At 33.7% G+C, this 25,375-nt stretch overlaps 1 protein-coding gene across 1 annotated transcript in view; it reads left to right on the top strand.

Moving 5' to 3' along the window:
* The first annotated feature begins 3,603 nt into the window (after positions 1 to 3,603).
* LOC145684801 (cuticle protein 19-like) overlaps positions 3,604 to 25,375 on the top strand; it is a 46,257-nt gene continuing 24,485 nt past the window's right edge. Inside the window, exon 1 of the mRNA XM_081757170.1 lies at positions 3,604 to 3,716. Within this exon, the coding sequence (XP_081613296.1) occupies positions 3,705 to 3,716 (12 nt within the window). The 5' untranslated portion in view covers positions 3,604 to 3,704. The remainder of the gene's footprint in view (positions 3,717 to 25,375) is intronic.

The following is a 25,375-nucleotide window of genomic DNA, read 5'->3' as shown; positions in this document are numbered from 1 at the left end:
TTGGTATTACGAACAAAATTGTATGCGATTATATTCCAACACTCAAACTTGTCCTTCAGAATTATCACTGAGTCACTAGATTCATAATAATTATGTAAAACCTTACCAAATACCCTTACGCGTTACTATTGCTGATATTTTACGCTCTTCATTCTGCAGCTTTGATATAAAATTCGGCTCAACTCGAAATCTGGCACAGAATTTGGAGGTTCTCGTATGGGGATCTTGAGGAAGCATCATCCTAGAATGCTTAAACACGTGTTTAATTATTTTAAGTAAAGGAACCAAACAACAAATTATATATCTCTAACCTTAAGAAATTCATTTATATCTTATTATCATAATTGCAACCCACCACCTTCTTTCTTCTCTAGATTTTATATATATATATATATATATATATATATATATATATATATATATATATATATATGAGTATGTATATTGATATATCATTGCAATATGTATCTAATTGTTTTAAATGAAAAGTTCAAATACCGAATTTCATGTTCCTACAGTTGTTATTCCCACGCCTTTTATCCTTCTCATCTTTCTGCTTTCTTTCTAGGTCAAATATATTTTTTTGAAAAAAAAAAAGAAAGTGCTGGAACAGGTAACTAATTATTTAAAATCAAAAGTCCATATACGAAATTATATGACTCTAACTTTCAGAGATTCCGAAATAAGAATATTTCAGTATAATAATTTCCTACTCTATTTTTTCACCCCCCCCCCCATGTTCGTAGAATTTTCAAACACCATTCCTTACTGATACTTTATATCACAAAATCTAGGCACTGTTCAAATTTCAATATTCTAACTAAAGTGGTTGCCTGGACGTTGATCAGTCAGACAGGCACTCACTCATTACTCAGGACTGCTGCATTTATATCCAGTATATAGAGATCACCATAAACAAATATGTCTCTTTTTGGTATATGAGATGTTCTGATAAGGTCGAAGTATCCATAATGTTCAGTAGGTAGTCTTTAACGTGCTCATTGTTGCTTGAAACAGTAAAAAATTTCATGATGTAACAATATTTAAATATTCATGGATGTTAAAAAGAAGATATTCATAGGACTTCATCATTGTCTATTGTATGAAAGTAATTTAAATACGTGTATGATCAACAATCATGTCCTTACCCCCCTCTTCCAGAAAAAAAATTCTTGAATGCTTCAAAAGCTCTCACAGCAGACACAGATAGAAGTTTTAAACTTTTATTGTAAGGTTTTGTTGAAAGTATTAAATAATAATATACTTGTATCAAATGTTTATTTACGAGTATATCATTTTGCGATAGAAGTTTCTAAAAAGAAACGCGGGTGTTTATGTTTTGCTGAAAATCTCTGTAGCAATTGAAGACCACAAGGAAAAAAAGGAGGAGAGTCAAGAAATGGTCAAAATTGTGTTAATAGCAGAATTATGTAGCCTGAAAAGTGCAGTTTGCATGGACTAAATCCCACAGTAAGAAGTAGGTTAGTCACTAAGAAATTTAATACTAAAGATTTCCTCTACAAGTGCAGAAGGAGGTAAGTCAATGGAAAACATTGCAATTGTGTAAAGTTATATATAAAAAAAAACTGACTTGCCTCCTTTTCCCCCTGTAGTCTTCAATTATGTTCCCAACACTTCATGCCTATGGATAAGGCTTAAGCCAAAAATAAGAAACTCGGAGCTACTACCAGTACACAAGATGCCAAGTTTTATGTACAGACTCTTGAGTATTCACACAAGAAGTATAGAACAATTATTTCCTTTATTTTAAAAATTATTTTTCAAAAAGTGATAGATTTGTATTTGCTCAGCAGGAAGGCTAGATAGGATGAGAACTTCAGTGTAAAATAGGACCTAGTTCATTGTAGTGTATTCGCAGTTCTCCCACCTTTAATCGAACTTTGGCAATCGTAGACTAAAGGCAAGCGCGCTAGTCACTAAATGTAAATAAAACATAAAAATAAGTCTTTACACATAACATTTAGAAAGTCTTCGCGTGGCAATAATGACACGTGTCTCTGGATTGGCCAACCCTACATCAAGTTGAAACATAGAAGCTTTTTATTTGTTTTCCCTAAAATACTAAAATTTATTTTTCGAATTTTAGAATTATGTTTATCATAATTATTTCTGTGTCATCTATTTAACGAATATTATAAAAACCTACAGTATTTTCACGTGGTAAAAGAAAAAGCTAATTCCTTTATCTTTTAAAAAAAATACAATAAAATATGTTGAAAATCACTAGTCTTTCATAATCCACTATGAAATGTAGCGCAACTTAAACATTGTCCATAAGTTACAATGAACATAATTAATGATCAGCTGATGATTAGTTACATTCCACATTCGTTAAGTATTCGACTTTATCTAATAATATCCCAGAATACTCTTATCTATTGACGCTGACATGTTCTGTGGAAAATTATTGTAAATTCCATGGAGATGATAAGGGCATCTCGCGAATCTGCATCAAACATATTATCATGAGTAGATTTCCAAGAGAGCTTAGTAATTTGTTTCCCAAGCTAAAATTATAAAACCAAATACATCTTTTACAATAAAATACATACACTATTATCTGTAGATATCTGGAGATCATATTAGTAACTTGATGTTTCTATTATATATAATAAATAAAAATATGTTTAAATAAATACGAAACTACTTACATTTCAATGAATTCTCTCTTTTTTATTATCATTAACAAGTATGTGTATTCTTATGCGCGCCGCACAAAAGACAATATCAAGTTTCCACTAATACCAGAAAAAATATTTATATCTTTATTTTTTTTATACATATTTACGTACCGTGAATGTGTACTTGAGAAGGCACTACGCTATACATGCTCTCCGATGCTACTGGCAATTCTATGTTGCAATATTTGTTGATCGTTTTAGTATTGCTATATCGAGCGCTTTAACTAAAAAAGGGCGGTGTAAAAGAATACTACAAGGTATTTTGAGAAATCACTAATCTGAAATGGTGTAAAATTACAATTTTATCGAGAAAATATATAAGAATTTCTTGTAAGTTTATTGTAAATTTTAAGAAATTATAAAATGTCTATATTAACGTTAACAAAATGAACTTGCAAACAGAAAAATGGTTTCAAGTAATTATTTTTTGATATTTCAAATACTTCTTTTTTAAAAAAAACAAAAGTTTGTGTAGGATCTTCTGAAATTATAAAACGAACTTTATAACCGTTCTCGATATTTTGTTCTCATGGAGTGAATATACTGAGATGAAATATACAAAGCAGGACTGGAAGAAGAAAAGTAATCCGTAAGCGTCACATTTATGTTACTACACAAGTATTACATTAATTTTTCCGCCATTTACTCGTCTGGATTGCAGCTAAACTTACAAGACTCGTGTCTCACTCTTTCTTCACACGATCACTATCTCCTATGTCCTCCTCGCGCGTCTCAGAGAAAGGAACTCTGCATATGCCTAGAAAGAAAAGAAAAAATTGCATCAGTTGTGGAATGCACAGAACACAAGTACTATAAGAAGTAAAACACATATGATTTCATAAAAGGAAACAATTATGTTATAAAGTTCCAAAGGATATGGTTTAACTCCTTGAGTCGTTGTATAAATTACAGTGACATTAGTACTACTGAAATAAGACGCGCAAAGAGCCCTCTTCACTACAGTTCATTGCTTAGTGTGGCACTACAGAATTTGGATACAAAATGGTGTTGAGTGTAAGTGTTTTTTTTTTTCTAAATGTCAAGTTCTGTCTGTAATTATTATTAGCCACTCTTTTCTAATAAGAAGGTCAATATCACGCAAAATAGAGCGTGTATTTGCATGTTATCTGTGTCCTTTCCCCGTTATTTCTTGCAAGTGCAAATATTTACAATACCTTCCTTCCATGATTCAGCTACTTTCAAAACGACTGTTAAGCTTCTTTTAGTTCTTTTTTATGTATGGTTTAAATAGTTAAGGTGAAAGAGAGAGGTGCCTTAATGTGCAAAAATAATGTCAAATTATTTTGCATGGGCTTTCTTGCAACGATTTTTTAAGAATGTCTAAATGAAGCCTCTGGTAATAAGCAAACAAACAAGTCTACTACAGAATTTTTGTATTGTAGAGTCAGTGACAAAGGTAAACAACATAGAAATCAACATTTCATATATATATAAATGAAATTGACGTTGCACATAGTCTTTTCACAAGAAAACGGGCAAATCACTTGAGAAGAACGAGACTAAATTTCTAGCTTTACGTCTCACAATTATGCACTTTAGGCTAAATTGAGCGGATGATTCATGCGAATGTATTAGGAAACTGGAGAACACGGTAGAAAATTCACGGGCACGGTATTTCCACAACGAATTCGTGGGGCCGAAGTTCGAACCAATTACCCTCGCAACACAAATGAGCACTCTATCATTGAGGCACCGTGTTCTAACATTCTACGCATAATAAAAGATTCAGAACATCTATTCTCTTAAACTGAACTAGTTCTTATGAAATGATTTGAAGAACATCTCACAACCAGCAGTTCGTGTACTTCTTTCACTTGTGGTACTGTATAGTATTCAATATAAAATGCTGCATCATACTCATATTGTCGTATGATAAAACTTATAAACAACATTGGCATGCATTATATAAGTTTTTAACAGGAATACGATTAAAAAATGAAATCTTTAAGTTTTACGTCCCACGGTTATGCCAGTTAGGCTAAAGGAGACGGTGATAATGAGAAATGAGTGAAATGGTGGAATGAAGAAAGTGGGAGGAAACGGAAGTACCCCGAGAAAACCCACGAGCACGGTGTTTGTCCACCACAAAGTCCACACGGCGTGAGCTGGGATCGAACCAAGGACCCCGAGCACCGGAGGTGAACGCTCTACCACTGAGCCACCGCGTCCCCCAGGAATACGATTAAGTTTTCGATAATTCCCATGGGCGCCCGAAGGGGAGGGTAGGGTGGGGCCCGCCCCTCCTGGCTCATGAAAATGTATACGTAATATAGCAAACCACGTATATTAAATACCTGAAATACCAGACGTAATATAGCAACCATGGAGATGCCCCCCCCCTCCTAGAAGCCCCTGGGGCTTGAACTTCAAACTTGAAGATTTTCAAAAGTAAAAGTAAATTCAGGACAAGGTTATTAATAAAACAATTAACACATTCTTCAATTGAGGGTAATGGAGGAAAAGAATGATAACCCTCGTTTTAAAGAAGAATGAGTTAAGCGCAGATAATCAATAATAACACCCATGTGAACTGAATTGTGTGTTCATAAGTGTTATTATTGTTTTCCTGTGCCCAATCATTCTTTTATACAATAACGCTTATCATTGTTTCATCTCATGCCCTTCAATTTTCAACATCTAAAACATCTATGTAACACTCATATGTTTCTAACACGAGTCTCTTTCGCCCTGTTTTGAAAGAACGAAAAGTGCTATCAACAAGTTAACTTCAGTTTTCTATTCAGCACTTTCTCTCTACCCGGTAGCTTCAAAACATAATCTAGAATCTATTTTTGAGGAGATGGAGCTTTGCCTAGAGGCTAATCTACGCTAATGTTACATTTTTTGATTGCAACATACATATGATACTCTATTTATCACCAATACAGCGCCGTCCTGTTCAGATAAGTTTACATTACAACAGGTTTATTGTTTAATATAGTATATAAGAATACAAGCTACCTGAATAAATATTGAGTTTTTCTACAATATTACTAGGTAATTGATTCGGAATTTGAGTTATATTTTCGATATTTTCGAGTTTGTTCAAAACTCACAAATTTTAAGAAATTTAACAGTATGTTTTGTACCTATTTATTATTATTATTATTTGAAAATACGCTAATGTTACTTACGAAGTAAATGGTTTTGATCGAATTCAGGATTCCGTTCCAGATATTCAGAAGAAAACAACTTTTCTGAACATGTAATACCGAAGCGTTTTCTTTCACTACTTTTTGTATAATTTATTGCTATAGGCACTGACAACGAAATCATGGTATATTTCGTGATTAAAGATCCAAAATTAAACCAATTCAAGTAACATTACCATTGCACGCACTTCGTAATGATTTCGTCTTCTGTGGAAAAATGAGATAAATGGGGAAGGGTAAGTAATAAAGTCTCAGATGCTTCTTTTAAAAGAAAGAAATATAGCTGTTTCCATTTGATTTTCGTATATTTATGTACAAGAAAAGGAAGAAAATAATAGTTATATTATATAGTCTTTAGTTACTTCACGTCTGTTGTTTAAGAAACCGGTTCCGTTTTTAATTAGTTCAAAACATTGCTATTGGGCAGTTGACCTCAATGGGGATAATTTTGGATCTTGGTTTACACGAGATTCACCAAATATAGACAAACATATTACTAAGCTTGTAAGTAATGACATATGTAATTACACTTTACCACAATTAGGTTAATCCAATATATAGTATATCTCCAAAATGCTTTAGTTATTTGGATTGTTTTTTAAACACTAACTATAGCATACTATAGGTTTTTTCGTGGCTATATACTTAGGAGTATAATCTTAAAAGTAAGAGATCGGCTTCGATTTTTGTGTGGTACGGATCATATGTTTATTTAAAAACTAAAATAGTCCATTCACTTAGTACTGAAAAGAGATGTTATACGGTAACAAATATACTAGAACTGCATAAATAAATAAATAAATAAACTTTTTTTTATGTGACTCTGTTGAAGATGAAAGAAGAGCATTGTGTATGTTATTATATGTACACACGCTTACGAATTTCTTTATATTCCGTAGAATACAAACAGTCTAAGAGAAATAGATAAAATGATTTCTCTGCAAAGTCATCATAATCTCAAAAATTAAATAGAGAATGAAACTTTTACCTCCGTTACCAAAAATTCAGTATCATGGATACGAATAGCCATATGTTAACATCAGAAATATTAGTGAACATTCTGTGTGCGATAACAAATACTTTGTTTATCTAATAATTAAAATAAAATAAAGCATTTAAAAGTTTGAAAGACAGTAATTCTGTATACTTTATAAATTTTGAATACATAACAAAATATGTGTCAATAAATGAGTTAAACATTTCGTTTTATTTTTAAAGAATCATACAATATTGTTAAATATTTGAATAGCCTGAGTAAGTATACTAGTTTTCAAACAATTAAAACTATTTCTTTTTCTCTAACGGCCTACTGGTGACATTATTCCAGGTAAGAACAGGTCCATTTTGATTGTACTTGCTGGGGATAATGACAAATGATTAATTGTTTGTATCAGTGGCAATACTCATCTCATTGAAGCAGTGTTCGTAGGTTTCCTTAAGAAAAATTTCCCTCGACTGACACATTTTTCCACAACTGACACAACATTATTAATTTTTCTCTAATTTGTTGAGTGTCCAATTCCTATGACAGAAGTCATAATGTTAATTTAGCTATATTAAAGGAAAGGCCAACCACATTTGTTTTAGTCATTTTATTTTTGCTTCTACTTCAAACTTTTTCCTTCACTTTTTTAAAAACAAAAATCCAGACAAATATCTACACTCAGCCAAAAATGAGTACAAAATATTCTACTTTGAACAGATACACACTCATACACACAAACTATTGCTATTGTATTGGTTTATTTCTAAAAAACAAAGAAAAATTTAAGCATTTATATTAGTTAAACAGAGCGAGAATTTCCCTGCATTTTCACATTTTATCGAAAAAATCCTTTTTGTTAAATTTACCTATGAAATTTCCCTCGAACTACGAATGCTGATAGAGGGTTCTCATGTGGTAGCTAGTGTCCTTCTGCCAGAGTGATTATTGATATGAAATGTTAGTTTATTTTGTAATTCCATTATATCACGATTTTTGAAAAATGAAATGAAATGAAATTTTTAAGTTTCACGTCCCACAGTTATGCCGGTTAGGCTAAAGGAGACGGAGATGATGAGAGATGAGTGAAATGGTGGAATGAAGAAAGTGGAAGGAAACGGGAGAACCCCGAGAAAACCGACGAGCACGGTATTTGTCCACCACAAAGTCCACACGGAGCGAGCTGGGATCGAACTAGGGACCCCAGGCACCGGAGGTGAAAGCTCTACCACTGAGCCACCGCAACCCCACGATTTTTGAACAGTCGAAATACAGTATACAATTCGTATATATATACGTAGAATTAATAATTTTTCTTTTGTAATACCAGCATCTTAATTTACCATTTTTTTGGAGGATTAAATAAAATTCATAAGAAATTAATCCAAATGAATGTTTTTGGAAAAATGTCACCATATTTTCCTTTCTCATAAGCCTCATTTATCGTTTAGTTTTCAATATATTTTAACTCTTTCCTTACGCATGGCGAATTCAACCGCAAATAATGTCTAGTAGAACGGATGATGAGCATAGCCCTCCCTTTGCTTTATAATAGCAATATATAAATAAACCTTCGATAAACCAGGTTAAAATTGCGGAATTCAATCTTTCGTCTCTTAAATAATGAATGTATGTTACGTTGGTTACAGAAATAAATAAAGTGCATTATTATCACCATCGCAAGTCAAAAGGAAAGAAAGAAAGAAAAAACTATTTAAAACTTTGGCTGAGGTGATAACGGCTGAACTTTTCTGCTTCAGTGGTTTAAGTAAGAATATTTGGTGCTCGAGCTTCCTCCCCCCCTTTTTTCACTGAAAATTCTTTAAAACAAGATATTGCAAAAGAACACAGGAACTCTTTGATATTTTTAGCAGGACCAAAATACGACCCTGAACACTTTTGTTTTTCATTGGAATATGCCATATTCAAAAGTATTTTTCTTCTATGTCTGTGATGATGATAATGATATTTGTGCAAAATTTATTTTTTGATGAAAGCATGTGTCCCATATTATGCGATAAAATGGAAATCAATGAATAAGAATTACAAAAATATTGCATAGCAATACAACTAGTAACATAATGTTTAGAAAGTCGATTATGTTTGATTTATTTGCTTAGGGGAGAAATTGGGTCCCCTGAGTTTGGCATATATACAGTATGTTTAGGAATTCGATGACCAAACTTCAGGAGGTGTTTCCATCGTATCAAATAAAAAAAAAATGATTGTAATAAACTAGGGTTGAAAAACTCCTCCTTTCAGAGTTATGAAGCACTCAAAATGACAAATACTATATTTTAAAACACCTTCGCTTGAAAACTATGAGACCTATCGTTAAGATCTTCAGGAATTACACAGGAACTACACATTACGCGCTCCATCTAAATATCCATGCTTAATCATCCCCCGATATTGGCGAAACAAATTGTATAAAGGAAGTTAGGATAAGGGGATACACTTGTAAATAAACTACTAATTGAGCATTCGTTTCACCGGTACCGGAGGAACCTGAAACATGGATATTTAGATAGAGAACATAATAGTTCCTGGGTGATTATTTGAACCGATTGTGATAGGTCCAATAGTTTTCAAACCAGAGCGTTCTAAAACTTATTATTTCGCATTTTCGTCGGCTTGTGAGTCTGGAAGTAGAAATTGTTCAACCTATGTTTATTAAAATTTGGTTTTTCCACTTGATATTAGATAATCACCTCCTGAAGTTTGATCATCATATTTCTAGACATGCTGTATATATTTTAATCGATAGTATAGTAAAATAATAATTAAAAACATGAAACTATTTGTGGAAAGTCGTACCCCTCCTCCCCCTCCAATCAAAACCTGAAATAACACTACCAATTCGATTCCAGATAGAACAGCACTAAACGAACTATATCCCAGTAGTTCGGATCCCATTTTAAATTCATATTCTGTAGATCACATATTGAGGAGCTTTGCTGCTAACGAAGACCGTGAAGACAAATCAATTAATTAACCAATCAAGAATACTGCAGCTCTGTTAAAAAATTATCTTTTTCTACTACGAAGTGTTGTTGGCTATGATCTATGAGTAATAAGAATATCACATATTTTCTCTTGTTCTTGTCTTGAATTGTTTTCCCTAATATCACATTCTTAGATAAGACTGCATGGTTTGGAGACAAAATATATTATAACCATTATTATCAATAGAAGTTGAGTCGATTGCTCCTGAATGCGACACAAACATTACTATTCCTTCCGACAGAAACATGCTTCAGAATACATACAGTCATGCACAATACGTAAAATATATATACACGTAAACAAAAGTATGTCATGTTCTTAATTTCACAGATCTGGTCATTTTGCTTTCTATATTTAAAGTTGAAATGCTGCAATAAACCTTCATACAAGAAGTTATATAGGGACTAAACTACTTTTATATCAGCCATTACGAATATATGTGCATACAATTATACATATGTAGAATATGAATTATGCCATTCAGCGGAAGAAGGATGTCAAGATATAACAGAGAGCAGAAGATGGATTGCTATGTTATTCATGTAGTAACGTCTATCTTGAAAGTTGTACAAGTAAATTCTTTTTAGTACTTTTATCTTGTCCTACAAGATTTGGTTTTGAAATAAAAGAACTTGAACCCACATAAAAAGACGATGCAAACTATATGTATATATTCATACATAATGCATCAGTACAATCGCAAGCTAATTATTTTGAGGTCCTTCAGTTGTTCAAGGTACTACAATTAAAAACGTAATACTGATACAAAAGCAAGGCAACTCAGTGATAGTAGTTAGATAGTCTAGAATTTGCAATAATGAAACTTATTAATTTCGTTACGCAGATAAAATTTATATGTTAAATACTAATGTCATCTTGGCTTGTAAGCCAACTGATTTATGAGGAGGATTATTTTCTTTGAAATGAACTGAAATTTTAACGTTCCATTTTACTATTTCTTCTTCATACAGTATGTCGGAAATATAACGGAACTTTTTAAATTAAACAAAACGAATTAGATGTTTTATCAACTGTAGTTCATTTTATTCAAAATACATCCCTTCCGCATCAATACATCGCTTTGCACGTTCAACCAATGCTAGCATAGAGCTTTTAATGTCCGAACTAATAACATAAATCAAGTCTTAATCCTTTTAAACCTAAGAACTGAGATATGAGATTTGGTGACATGTATATAATATTGTGTACTTACATGTTAATTTTTTCCAGTTTCATTTTTGCTTTAAAAGAATTCACCAAGACTAAGAATTCTAAAAGAGTTCACTATTCTTTGCGTATTTCATGTATTGAAAAATAGTAGGAGCATATGGAAACTGTACACAGCACAACTAAGAACTTGAAGAAGGTTGCAAGGCTTTATTTTGCCATGAAAAGAGTTTACCCATAAATATAATAAATAAATTAATAAATAAAAGGTTGCCCTCGACCTAAAACTCTGTCGATTGCTAGACGAAACCGTACCTTTAATCTACATATTTTCTGATTGTTTGATTTAATTAGCTCTAATACTTAACATGAGTAAATATAACTAGTTTTAAAGTTTTGAAATATACCTATATACACACATGAAAAAATAATTTTGTCTTATTCTTTAAGAATACGCGACTTCAATTTCCAATAATAGTGCAATGAAATTATTAATATTATCTTTCTAAGGTCAACAATACATCCTGTAAAATCAATGACATTTAGGACATTCACGTTTCTGTTAATAAGATTTCTCTGATATCTATCTGAGAAGTTTAAAAACTTGTCTAAAGGCTCTAGTGTTAAAGCAGCAATTAGCTAAAAAGCACAGCTGTTTTATATCTCATCAACATGACCTCGAAAAAGGAGAAAACATCTTTTCAGGAAAGTATGTACCGTAAGCTCTTGCAGAAAAAAAAAATCTTACAGCATGACCATTTCCAGTGTTGCATGAAATCATAAGGTGAAAAGTTATTGAACACATAAAGTGATGATGATGATGTCATAGGAGTAAGGAAAATCGTTAACCTCTTTCTCTGCTTCACGAACACTGCAGTAGCTATTGCATGAAATGTTTCGTAGGGTACTTACAAGTTTCTGGAAACAATGCATTCAAGGGCACTGATTTCTCTGTAACTTTGGGGGGGGGGGGCATTCATAAAGAAAATACATATAACAATTAAAAATACATATAAAAACATCTATTCATAAAAATACATGGGGGCCCACATGAGCTTTGGAGGAGGCCCTCGGCCCCCCAGGATCGGTACTCTTGTATGCATTCTCCAATTTCAACAAAAATAAAGAGTAAAACGAAATCATTTCAGCCAACAGTAATACCAATTATATATTTTTAATTGCTTGTTGTTAGTTTGTAATTCATGTGTTCCAGAGAAGTAGAGGCGATTTACTTGGTCCGTATATATACCAGTATACAGGGTGTAACATAAATACATGGTCAAAAGTGACGAGGTGATTGTGGACATCGAAATAAGTAAAAATGTTCCTGTAAACATGAATCCGATGCCGCTTCGTTTCCGAGATACAGGGTGTTCAAATGTCGAGTCCCTCCAATGGCTCGCTATGGGAAAGTGAATGGAAATGTTCAATATTACAGGAATAATAGAATCCATTGGAATTATGGTTTGGAAATACATTTACACTAACATAGAGAATGAAACTAATCGGCATTTGAGGTTAATGTGTTGTCAGTGTTGCCAACCTGGTACAAAGTGTTATGTTTTGAAATAGTAGTAGACGTCCGCCCGTTACTTTATGATTGCTAACATCAAAACGTTCCTAAACATGGGGCAGATTCAGCTTGGTTTTCGAAAGACAAGGCGTCCAACTGTGAAGTTAATTAACGGCTCACAATAGTAAACAACGGCACTAATACTTTGTACTAAGTTGGCAACACTGACAACCCAATAACCTCAAAGGCTGATTAGTTTCATTCTCTATGGCAGTGTACGAGGGTTGTACCAAAAGTAAGGTTCCCATATTTTTTAGCAATAGAAAACATTGTTTATTGTTATTAATTTATACATCGTTCGAAAGCTTACACTGTTGTCTATTTTCAACATAGTCTCCATTTTTTTCAACACCCTTTTGAAGACAGTGCTCCAACTTTTGTATTACTAATTCGAAGAAGGCTCCCACCAATCCGTTGAGGAAGCGTGTGACCTCTGCTCGGATTTCATCGTCGCTCTTGAAGCGTTTGCCACCTAAGTGTTCCTTTAGCTTGGGGAAGAGGGAAGGACAAGTTCACGGACAGTGACCCTCCGATCTTTGAGCAGCTCACTGTTGATCTTCTGGACAATCGCATCCGACACCGGCGGTATTTCACTTCGTTCTTCATCGTGAAGTTCGGTGTGATCCTCAGCAAAGGCCCTGCACCATTTGCGGACGTGCTGCACGGACATGCACTCTTCACCATAAACCTCAGTCAGTTGCCGATGAATCTCCACGGGCGGTAACTTTTTTGCGTGGAGAAACCGGATTACTGCTCGAACCTCGCACTTGGTGTTAGCGGCGATCAACACTTCCATCTGTGATGGCTGCCAAGCGAACACTGAGCAACCTGAAAAAATAGAGACTATGTTGAAAAATAGACAACAGTGTAAGCTTTCGAACGATGTATAAATTAATAACAATAAACAATGTTTTCTATTGGTAAAAAATATGGGAACCTTACTTTTGGTACAATCCTCGTAAATGTATTTGCAGAGGCATAATTCCAATTGATGCTATTATTCCTGTAGCATTGAACATTTCCATTCCCTTTCCTATAGTGAGCCATTGGAGGGACTTGACATTTGAACACCCTGTATCTCGGAAACGAAGCGGCATCGGACTCACGTTTATAGGAAGATTTTTACTTATTTGGATGTCCACAATCACCTCCTCGCTTTTGGCCATGCATTTATGTTACACTCTGTGTAAATTATTTCTATCAAAAACAAGGAATTAAACAGCACTGTGAGTGTAAATCTTCATGTGTAGTTTCCGAAAATTGAGAAAAGCAAGTTTATTTTGTAAACCTGAAACTTTATGCTGCACAATAAACAAGGCACTTTTAAGATGACACTGACACTGACATATACCCGCATCAACCTCTTCATTGTCACACTAGTAAGATTATCTTACACAGTATGACGCCAAAAATTATAATAAACTCTAAAACTTTGAAATTTTGCTTAACTACGACATCAATCGATTGATTACATCAAGCTCAACAAAATCAATTGCTTTAACCATATTCGTATGCATAGTTTTCCAGGAAATCGAGAAAACTAACTTTTACGGAGCTGTAATATAAGTCACGTCGTTCGTTGTCCATAATAATTCATAGTTTCTTTCTATTTTGCTGGAACATTTTTTAAAATTTATTTATGCCTTGTGTATGTAATAAAATACTCTGTTAACTAGCAGAGTATATCTATTATTATTTGTCTTCATTTGACACGCATCCTTCTAACAATAAAATGAAATATTTCACTTCAACGTCCAGCGATTATGCTCTTTAGGCTAAGAGAGACGATGATTAAGGCAAATAAATTATGATGGTATAGTTGGTGGAATGAGAAAGTGGAAGGAAATGGAACTACCCCGTGAAAGCCCACAGATACGATGTTGTCAACCACAAACTTGCTTTACCGGGATCGAACTAGGGACCCCATGCACCAGAGGTAAATTCTTTACCACTCAGCCATTGTGCCCCCTGCTTCATTCTAACAATGACACAATGACACACAATTACTCTTACAGTGACCCATATTATTTGGAAGGAAATATATCGTTAAAATATATATACCGTAGAATCTAAAGGTATGTTTTGCTCCCATGAATAGCCAACGCAGAAACATGAACGAAAGAAATAGAAGGGAGGTTATAAATGTATTAAGATGACATGCATAAACTATATTTCACATACACTCACACAAATAATGATGAAATGTGTTCTTTTTTATCGATTACTAGCAGCGTTCACCCCGCTTCGCTGCGGTCACCCCGGAACGCAATAAACTTTGTTACTTAGATAATTTTTACTTTTTCGCTTTCAAGTGATATGATAAAAACCATAGAAGATTGCAGTAAATGTTAACATTATATCGCCTGTCATTTATGTTAACCCGCCCCGCTTCGCTGCGGTCACCCCGGAACGCAATAAACGTTGTTACTTAGATAATTTTTACTTTTTCGCTTTCAAGTGATATGATAAAAACCATAGTAGATTGCAGTAAATGTTAACATTATATCGCCTGTCATTTATGTTAACCCGCCGAGTGACACGGTCATGCGGGTTGCATATAAATACGTTTATTTTTACCTATGATGAACTAACAAAGGATTTGTACGTTATGGACACTTGAATGGTCAATTATCTCAAGACACTGGTAATTAAAAATTAAAGTGATATGATAAAAACCATCTAGGGTCCAAATCCTAATAACCCCCCAAAAATGAAAGAAATTGGTTCAGCCGTATTAGCGTGATGAGGGAACAAAGGATTTGTGCGTTCTCTTTTATATATAAGATAAGAAACGCATAGCAACATTAGAGGAAAGTTATACTCAACAAGATCTTCCACAGAGTTCACTATAGCCATCGAAGTAGAAAGGTACGGGACAGTGAACACTGACCTACCGAAAGAAAACAACAGTTAAACTCTCGCTTGTTTTTTCCCATAGTTGGAAATGAACCGTAGAACCCTCAGTTATTTTTTAGTCCTTCTCTGTAAACTTTCTAGAGAATACTTCCACAGTATGTTGACAAAATTTTAGTAAAAAAAAGGAAGAAAATATATAAACTTTAATTGAAGTAAATTTTAAAATAATAGTAAAAATAGTAGGTTTACGTACGACAAATAACTTGTGAGAATAAGTTGCAGTTATATGTTATTATTTCCTGTAGATTATTGTGATTCCTAAGCAACAGATGCAACTAATTGCACAATAACTTTAAAAGACCTGATAAAGAAAATAATATATTTAAAAATGTTTTTACGCTTTCTTAATTCCATTTCACGGAACATGACATCGCTAAAACATCTTGCTTCACAAAAAAATCCACCAATTTTCTACATTTTTTTTAAAAATCGTAATACATTTTTCCTTAATTATATATGTGTTATCGATGCTCTGTGAGTTTTTTTTAAGTGTTCTTGTTTTATTTCAATTTGAGTAAGTTATTTGCTTATCCGGAAGTATTAAGCTAAAACTTACTCATTCGGAAAGGAAAGTCGTTGAGAAACTAGTATAAATTTACATTATATCTTTCTTTTTCTACAAGACAATGGCTGTCGGGATTTTTGATGTCTTGAAACATCACAAAACTATTTAGCATACTTGTAATATATATATCTACAATATACTGTATAATTCAGTATATTTATGCACTTGTTTATTTGAATTTGTAGGATACTGTTGCTAATGTGTCATGATGGTGATCTTTTGCAGTGTAATGTTTTTATTGTCTTTACAGCTTTGAAATAATTATTTCTAGTTCAACGTTATGGATCATTTATTGATAATTTAATGACTGGTGTAGTAATCGTCTATCTGCGTATGTATAACGGGAAATTATACATAGGAAAACAAATATTTATAACTAAACAAAGTGTCTCGTATTCTGATCATATTTCGTGGTCAAGTTATAGCAGTTAAATACTATTAAACCAACAAGAAAAGTAATTCACAAGCCAGGCCGCGGTGGCTCAGCGGTAGAGTGTTCACCTCTGGTCCCTGAATTTTTTGGTTCGATCCCAGCTCGCGCCAAATGAGCTTGTGGTGGACAAACACCGTGTACGTGGGTTTTCTCGAGGTTCTCCCGTTTCTTCCAACTTTCTTCATTGCACCATTTCATTCATTTCTCATCATTACCATCTCCTTTAGCCTAGCCGTCATAACCATAGGATGTAAAACAACGATTCATTTCGTTTTTTTAAAATTTAATTCACAAGGCCATATTCATATTCGTTAAGATATGTAATTTTCAAATATATCTTATAACGTCCATTAAATGTTAACTATGCAAAATCACTGTGATCAGGAAAAATCAGTTATTTCTTCTAGCTTGAAAATGGTTATTAGGAATAGCTATATCTCATTTTTTTAAAAAATTTAAACCGTAAAATGAATATAAAGTTTAACCAACTCTTATCGTTATCATAATCTAGAACATAAGAAAGAAAATATCCGCAAAATTGTTTCAAAGTAATGCAGAAGACAATGAAGCCCCTATTTTCAAAAACTTACATTGGGCACCAATAGCTATCTCGATGAATCAAAAGTTTGTAGCTCGTACTTTATTAACGAATTTTTCTTAAATATAAATTTTAGTTTGACAAGTATTTTCTTTTCATAATCAGAGCTCCCTCATGGCATGGGAGACCCGGTTCGATTCCGACTGGAGCTCATGTAGATCGGTTCCCACGTTAAGCTGTAGGTCCACGTCTTATATAGCCTCGCTGCTGAAAGGGACGCTAAACTGAAAATCAAATCAAATCTTTTCATAATCATATTCATTGCTCTGTTCACTTTTAAATAGCAATGAAATAATTAAGCTTGTAGAAGATCATAAGGAAATGGACAGAACAACTGAGATTTTGTAATATAAATTAAATGAAATAAAATAAAACTTCAACGCTAGAAATTGAACCGCTTACTACAGAAAACAAACATCCACATTTCGTAATGTTTGCAGGACAGGCAAAAATAAATAAATAAATAAATAAATAAAACTATATTTACGATATTTTCACCATGACATGAAGATTAAAGGTGTCGTGATGCCCATTGTTATTGAGCGGACAAATGTCATCTCAGTGCTAAACGAGCCATTTACCTATTACAAACCATTATCATCACAAGAAGGAAATGTGTGAATGTTGGACATATTTGCTTTCTGCAGTAAGCGATTCAATTATGTTTTACTTAAACAGCCAAAAGTAGGTGCAAATACAGTTACGTAACATTATTAATTACAGTATTGCAAGATTTGTCAGTATTCTTGTTCTATAGTATTACCTTGTAAGGAAATGTTTATTTGTACTTTTCGATCATCCAAATCCAACCATTATAATGAGCGTGGTTTTAGTAATCTTAAATAACTACACCAAACATCTTGTTTATTCTGCACACTTAGTGCTCAAGTCCTTTCATTACATCTCATCAAAATAATAATTAGCCACAAGGGCATACTACCAATTCTCAAGTTAAATTTAATCCTTCTTGATTATAACTCATATAAGGATACAAAAAAAATCTAATCTAATACCCAAATAACAATTAAAAACAGTTATTTACAACTCATTTCGAGTACTAGCCAAACCGACTGCTATAACTTACAAGTTTCAGATTAAATCTGTTTATTTGTTAAACTTATATATTTAACAATTAAACCTGATTATTTACAACTTCATGTTCAACCGATCATCTAATTCGTAGCTGACCTACCTAAAGCATGGGGTAGTACATATTATCGTAATAATCCTGACCTACCCATTACCAGCTATAATCTCATTTTTCAACATATAACAACTTATATTAGATCACGAATTTTATTATTCAATCAATTTTGTCTAGTATTAATAACACGACGTATCTATCACTTCGTGCTAGGCTTGACCTTCTTTCTTGTATCTTGTGTTAAGGTTGCAAATATTTAGAAGTAATAGTATTAATATTACGAATCATACATGCTGAATTTTAAACAAAAGATAGAAAGCGTTGTCAGTCAGAAAATGTGAACCATGATTGTAGTTAAAGAAAGAAAAGAAGAAACGAGGACTTGAACCCAAAAAGCAGGTTTCTTCTCCTTCTTCCCGGCTTCATTCAGGATATGCAATAACTTCTCCCTGCAGCTACAATGTGTATCTTTGCGTGTCTTGCAAGCAAAAAGCAACAAGCGTTAGTTTTCTTAGAAGTTGTTATTTCGTTCTAGGAATCATGTTCAAAGAATTATATAGAATCCCCTAACATAATCACGACAGAAGACTTTTCAGCTGCCACTCGTAACCTGTGATTTACACATCGCAAGTTAAAGACTTCATTTTCGTTTTGGAACTGTCTACTCTTCCTGTATAACTAACCCACTGCTGTCTTCCCCAATATTAAGATTTGATTACCTTTGATGGACAGGGAAAGTGTGAGAATTTTTATGAATTTATACATACATCAACACCAAAATACTTTGGGAAATGAATCGTTAAACGGGAACATGAACAAAAATACAAGTATTTAGATAGGCAGGAATTAACAAATACGTCATTGAGAAGTTATAACTACCGAAACTTTGTTGGAACGATATAAAAAGGGGTTGTAACTCGAGAATGAAACGTCGGATGAAGGTGGTGTAAAATAACATAAATTAGTAGTTATTTTGTGTAGTGTTATATAGAATGTGATTCAGTTTTTAATTTCTAATCTACCATTTTTCGTTTCTACAATACCTCATGAATCATTGTTCTACATCCACTAATACATACATGGAGAACTCATTCTGAGAATAAGCCACCAACCTTCATCCGAACACTTGTTTCTGAACACTTTATATATATAGGGTGTTTCAAAACAACACCGAAAACGTTTGGAAGGTGATTCCTGACACCAAGATAAGACAAAAAGTATAGTCCAATCTGGGTGCACAAATGCTTCCTTTCAGAGTTCCAGGCTGCCGAAAACATGAAAAAATGAACTTTAAAGGTCCATAGCTGCAAAACTATGGGATCTACTGTAGTAGGGTCAAGACCTCACTTAAGAACTAATATGTGCTCTATTCAAAAATCCATGTTTCAGAATCCTAATGTACTCACACGACAATTTTTATAGAGGGAGTTGGGCTACGGGCGTATAATTTGAATTACTCACCAACTACCTCTATTAAAATTGTTGCAAAAGTACCGCAGGATTCTGAAACATGGATATTTGGATAGGGCACTTACTAGTTCCTAAGTGAAATCTTAACCCGACTACAGTAGGTCCCATAATTTTGGAGCTATGGACCTTTAAAGTTCATTCTTTCATGTTGTTGGCAGCCTATAACTCCGATAGGAAGCATTTATGTACCCAAGTTGGTCTATACTTTTTGTCTTATGTTGGTGTCAGTATTTAATTATCAAACGTTGTTTATGTGGTTTTGAAACATCCTGTATATATATATTCTGACAAATTGATACATTAAATGTTTCGTATCTGCGCCATTTTTCCTTTTAAGTCCTTTATTTATAAGGAAAATCATTTTTCCCAATTCCATTGAAATGAATCCTACATTTTAGTAGTTTAATTTTACTGATTTCTCCTTCAAATCTATTTAAATATCCCTTATTTCGTGAAAACTAAATTTTGTCTTGTGTAACTTCAATATTATAACTACACTGTGTTTCAAAACAACACTGACAACGTTTGGGAGGCTATTCCTGACACCAAGATAAGACGAAAAGTATAGACCAACCGGGTGCACAAATGTTTTCTTTTGGACTTATAAGTCGCTAAAAATAATAAAAAGAGAACTTTAAAGGATCATAGCTCCAAAAGTATGGGACCTAGCGTAGTCAGGTCAAGACTTTATTTAGGAACTAGTATGTGCCCTATCCAAATATCCATATTTCAGAATCCTGTGGTACTTTCGCAACAACTTTTATAGAGGTAGTTGGTGAGTACTTCAAATTATATGTCCGTAGCCAAACTCCCTGTATAAAAATTGTTCTGTGAGTACCACAGGATTCTAAAACTTGAATATTTGGATAGGACACATATTGGTTCCTTAGTGAAGTCTTGACCCTACTACGATAGGTCCCATAGTTTTTGAGCTATAGACTTTTAAACTTCATTTTTTCACATTTTCGGCAGCCTATAACTCCAAAAGGAAGCATTTGTGCACCCAGGTTGGTCTATACTTTTTGTCTTATCTTGGTGTCAGGAATCACCTCCCAAACGTTGTCGGTGTTGTTATGAAACACCCTGTTTAAATAAAACTACATGAACTGACATAAATAACGGGTACTTCCGGTTGACATGCAAAGTTGAAATTTGGCATGATTGTAGGTTTTCAGAACTAACCGAGAGGAAAATTGCCAAAAGGGAACATTTTTAAGTTTTAGGGGGTCTAAAGGGGGAATGAATAATCTTCACATGTTATTTAAATGGGCCTTATTTGGACCTATAATTTCATATTTTAAGTACTTAGAATTAAAATAATAACTTGAAATTTTGGTATGCTCGTACGTTTTCGTTATCGTTACATAAGTAAATCACCAACACTAAAAATTTCCAACTTTAGAGTGTTTTTTTATGAGGAACTGAAAAATCTTTCCCATGTTATTTATATGGGATTTCTTCCACACCCCAAAATGTTTGGGCAGTTGCTACAGAGCTACAATGATTAAATTAGGCATAATTGTATCCTTCCGGGAGTAACCCAAATTGCCAAAACCGAATATTTTTACTTTTTAGAGGGTCTAAAGGAGAAATGAAAAATCTCCATGTTATTTAAACCGGCGTTTTCTTGAGATACAAGATCTTATCTTTTTGGTGGTTGAAATACGAAAAAAAACTTGAAATTCGTTAGAATCGTGGGTTTAAGAGGTGCCAGGGCGTAGATTGAGCAAAATCATGGATCTAGGGGCGGAGTCCCAGCTACCAAAGACTAGTTTAATAATAAAATTATGCAATGTAAATCAGTAATGCAAATCTAGATATAATGCAAATTCATTTAGTAATCAAAAAAAACATTCAATTAGATCTGAAGAAGACATCAGTAAAATCACGTAGTTAGAATTCAAGTTCATTTGAGAGAGAATAGAAGAATACTTCCTTATGTAATAGAATTAGCATTAAAATAAAGATGGTCTAGGTACTTCACATCGTTAAGTAATAGTAGGTTGTGGAATAATGAACGTTAATACTTTTTTAGATGACTAAAATAGGGAATTTTAGAAGAACCGTAACTGAAATATTCACTTACATGAAGACAACTTAAAATTGAAGACTTGAATTGTATAATATCACAAGTCCACTCTTTTTCTTCGTATTTTACGTTCTTTTTTTGTTTTTTATGTTAGCATCTATGTTTTAAGAGCTATTCACTTGCATAATACGTAAATCCAAATCTAAACTTTAAAAAAAATACAAAATAATTTCAGCTAAACAGAATAGCATGCCAAGTATAATATTCTTGTCTTTCTTCTAAAAGTACTCCGGTGGACTTGAGATGTTCTGCAATTCAGGGCTTCAATTTTTAGTTTGAATGTTTCGTGATCATTAGGGTTACATACGATACAAGTGTATAGGCTGTCTCTTCCTGAAGATGTGTTGTGAGAATAGTGACCCGACAAGGAATGTGTATCCGTTTCTATTAGAAGAAATCGAATCTCGTCACGAAAATTCTGACTCATCAAGTCTCGTAAGCAATTCTAGTGATCACACCCGTAAGGTAAAAGAGACGGTTTACAAAACACAATTGGATTATAATGGAGTAATTAGTACAATAATAACAATAACACGAAAATACAATGTTGTCCAATTTAGACACAAGTAGCCTAGGATTGAAGCAGCCATCCCTTGCAGCTAATGTAACTTATCATCATAATAGATACTGTATTTTGCTAATAATGTTATGTCAATGTGAGCTGAGAAATTTATATACACACGGTCCTCAGTCAACTTCATCTTAACGAGGTAATGTTCTATTTTAATATCGTCCATCAATTGTAGTATCTTTCGCCCTTCCCCTCTCATGTTTCCTCTACCGTACCTTCTCCCACGTCACTATGAAAACTTCCTTCTCAGCCGGCGTTCCAATTAATCATTCTTCCCAAGTGCTATACCATAAATTTAATTACATTTTATGTTTATTGTAATACGGTTTCAACTACCAACGTACATCTCTATACACCAATATTACAAGAAATCAAACTAATGTGTAGAGGGGGGAGGGGAGAGAAAATGTTGTAAATGTCCATAAAACGTAAGTAGTCTACTGTGATTAACTGTTGGAGCTTGAAAACTCATGAACATACTCAGAAAGGTCAATACGGAGATCAAACAGACTTTTTAAGATTAGAAAGTAACCACACTGCTCGCTATTTCCTGTTTACAATTTGTTCCTCATTTATGAAATTGTATGTTATTTATTTACTATATAATTCTTAGAGAAAGACTCTATATACATAGGAAACAAAGCGCTTCTTTTTAATCAACTTACTTGTACAATAAAGCCGTCAGAACCTTGTTATAAAATAAATAGCTACATTTACCATTCAATTTCTCCAAAGTAATCAATTAATATTGTAAATAATGATTTTGTATTTCTTAGTCAGTTGGAAAAATAGTACAGTTGTATGTTATAGTAATGAATATTGTTGTGATCCAATGTGGTAGATAAGGTTTCGGTGGTAGAAGTTGAATATCAGAATATGAACGCTGTTGAGCATCGCGTTTTTTTAAAGTAAAATAATTATCATTGTAGTAAAGTAATTTTTTCTTCATAGTTTAAGTAATTTGCTTGCATCCTTATCAAGTCAGGGGCATAACTAGAGGAAAGAAGATCCCTGGAATATTTTAAGATGGCTCCCACTTCTGGTTTTATAATTGACAATTGACATCCTTACAAATGTTACAATAACAATTATGATTACCCTGCATATTAGAAATACACTACTTTAAATACGAGCATCGGATAAAAAGTCATGACAACCAGTAATATTTCGAGAATCGAAGGATGTATTAAAAATGTGTTAAATGCATGTGTTAATGAAAGAGAAAGAGTATCCATAATGGATATTTTGTTGGTAGGGAACCATGACAGACAACCCAAGCAATCTTGTGACATACACAGGTATTAATTCACATGTTACGAAGACTCGTCTCATTGTCATAAATGCTCAAAATAATCTCCAGCAGTGTCCACAACAAACTGCCATCGATATGGAAGACGTCCAGTACAATCGGCAGCACATCCTCTGCACCATGCCTGAAGTGGCTGATCTGTTGGCGCACATTTTCGATGTCCAGCAGGGTGGCATATCGTCTACCATGTAGTAGTTTCTTAACCTTGGGGATGAGAGGTCAAATATTCGCGATGACAAATCCGAAGAATACGCTGGATTCTGCAGCTCTTCTAATCTCCATCGGCGCAGTAGATCCCGTACACAAGCTGTCTTATGTGATTTTGCATTATCGTGCAAGCTGACTGCATTATTCAGGAGACCTGGTCACTTGCCCCTAACGGCACATCGTAGATGTCGCTGCGCAAGTTTTTGTAATATGCGTATGTCACTGTGGTGCCATGGGTAACAAAATGGTAAATAAGTACCCTTATGTCATATGCTACAATCACCATCAATCGTGTAGATGAGGCACACTACCAAAGCTTCTGCCTACGTGGTGATCCTAGATGTCTCCACTCTGCGGACTGCGATTTTAACTAAAGTTCATACGCCCTGGTCCAGAATTCATCCATGTCGATGATATTGGTTATCTTCATTCTCATAGCAATATCAGTGATCGGAACAAACTTCTTATCGTGTCCACTTTTGCATGTGGAACCCATTTCGATGTAACTTTACGTAGGTTCAGATTTTGCGTCAAAATTTTACTAATGGTGTACTTCTCAATCCCAGTCTGTGCATCTAATTCACACAACGTCCATCGTTTCTCGTTCTTCAACGACACGAAACACATAATCCGGCCAGACCGTTCCATGTCGCTGGTTGCTTTGCGCCCTCGTGGAAAAGCTGCTATCCTTCTTGTGCAAGTTCGATATGCCAATGCATCATTCCCTAACGCTTTTACCAATTCTTGGTGATCCTCACTAGCATTTCTATCCAAGAGAAATTCCACTTTGATGTACTATCGCTGTTTCACTCTGGTCACTTCAATTTTACAACACGAATGACACACTACTGTTTTCTCAGCGCATCATGCTCATCCAGTATAATACACAGAACCATCTATTGACCATCAGAAGGTAAAGTACTGGTGTCAGGCTCCTTTCTGCTATCTTCATTTTCCATCCACATTTTCGTATCGTCAAAAATTAGTGGGTTGCCACGACATATTTTGAGGGTCTATCGAATGAGACTACTTGTTTAACATGTGCCTTAACATATGTGTATGTTACATGGTCGCTTGGGTTTTCTTTCATAATTGCTACCAACAAAATATCAATTATTGATACTCTTTCAGATGTATACAACATATTTTTAACATAGGCTTCGATTGTCGACATCCTATTACTGAGTTGCAATGACTTACTCCCCAACCTTGTATAATTTATATGCAAAATATAGAATTAATATTTAGGTTAAAGTTTTTTGTATTGTAGTATTCTGTAACATTTTTCAAACCTTAAAATTTATTTATTTTTGTTTTGATTTAAGCAAAGTTGCTTATTACTTTTTAGAAGTTCAGGTTCCCATCCAAGAACTACTCGATGGAAAGAAGTGTTAATCCTTTCAATCTTTCTTAGCCCATGGTACACGTCAAATAATTTTTGTTATTACTAAGTTTGGAAAATGAACAAAC

This window comes from Thermobia domestica, chromosome 5 (assembly GCF_964235325.1).
Source record: "Thermobia domestica chromosome 5, izTheDome1.hap1.1, whole genome shotgun sequence".
Taxonomy (NCBI): domain Eukaryota; kingdom Metazoa; phylum Arthropoda; class Insecta; order Zygentoma; family Lepismatidae; genus Thermobia; species Thermobia domestica.
Note: the sequence above shows the minus strand (reverse complement) of the source record. Positions and strands in the feature narration are given on the sequence as shown.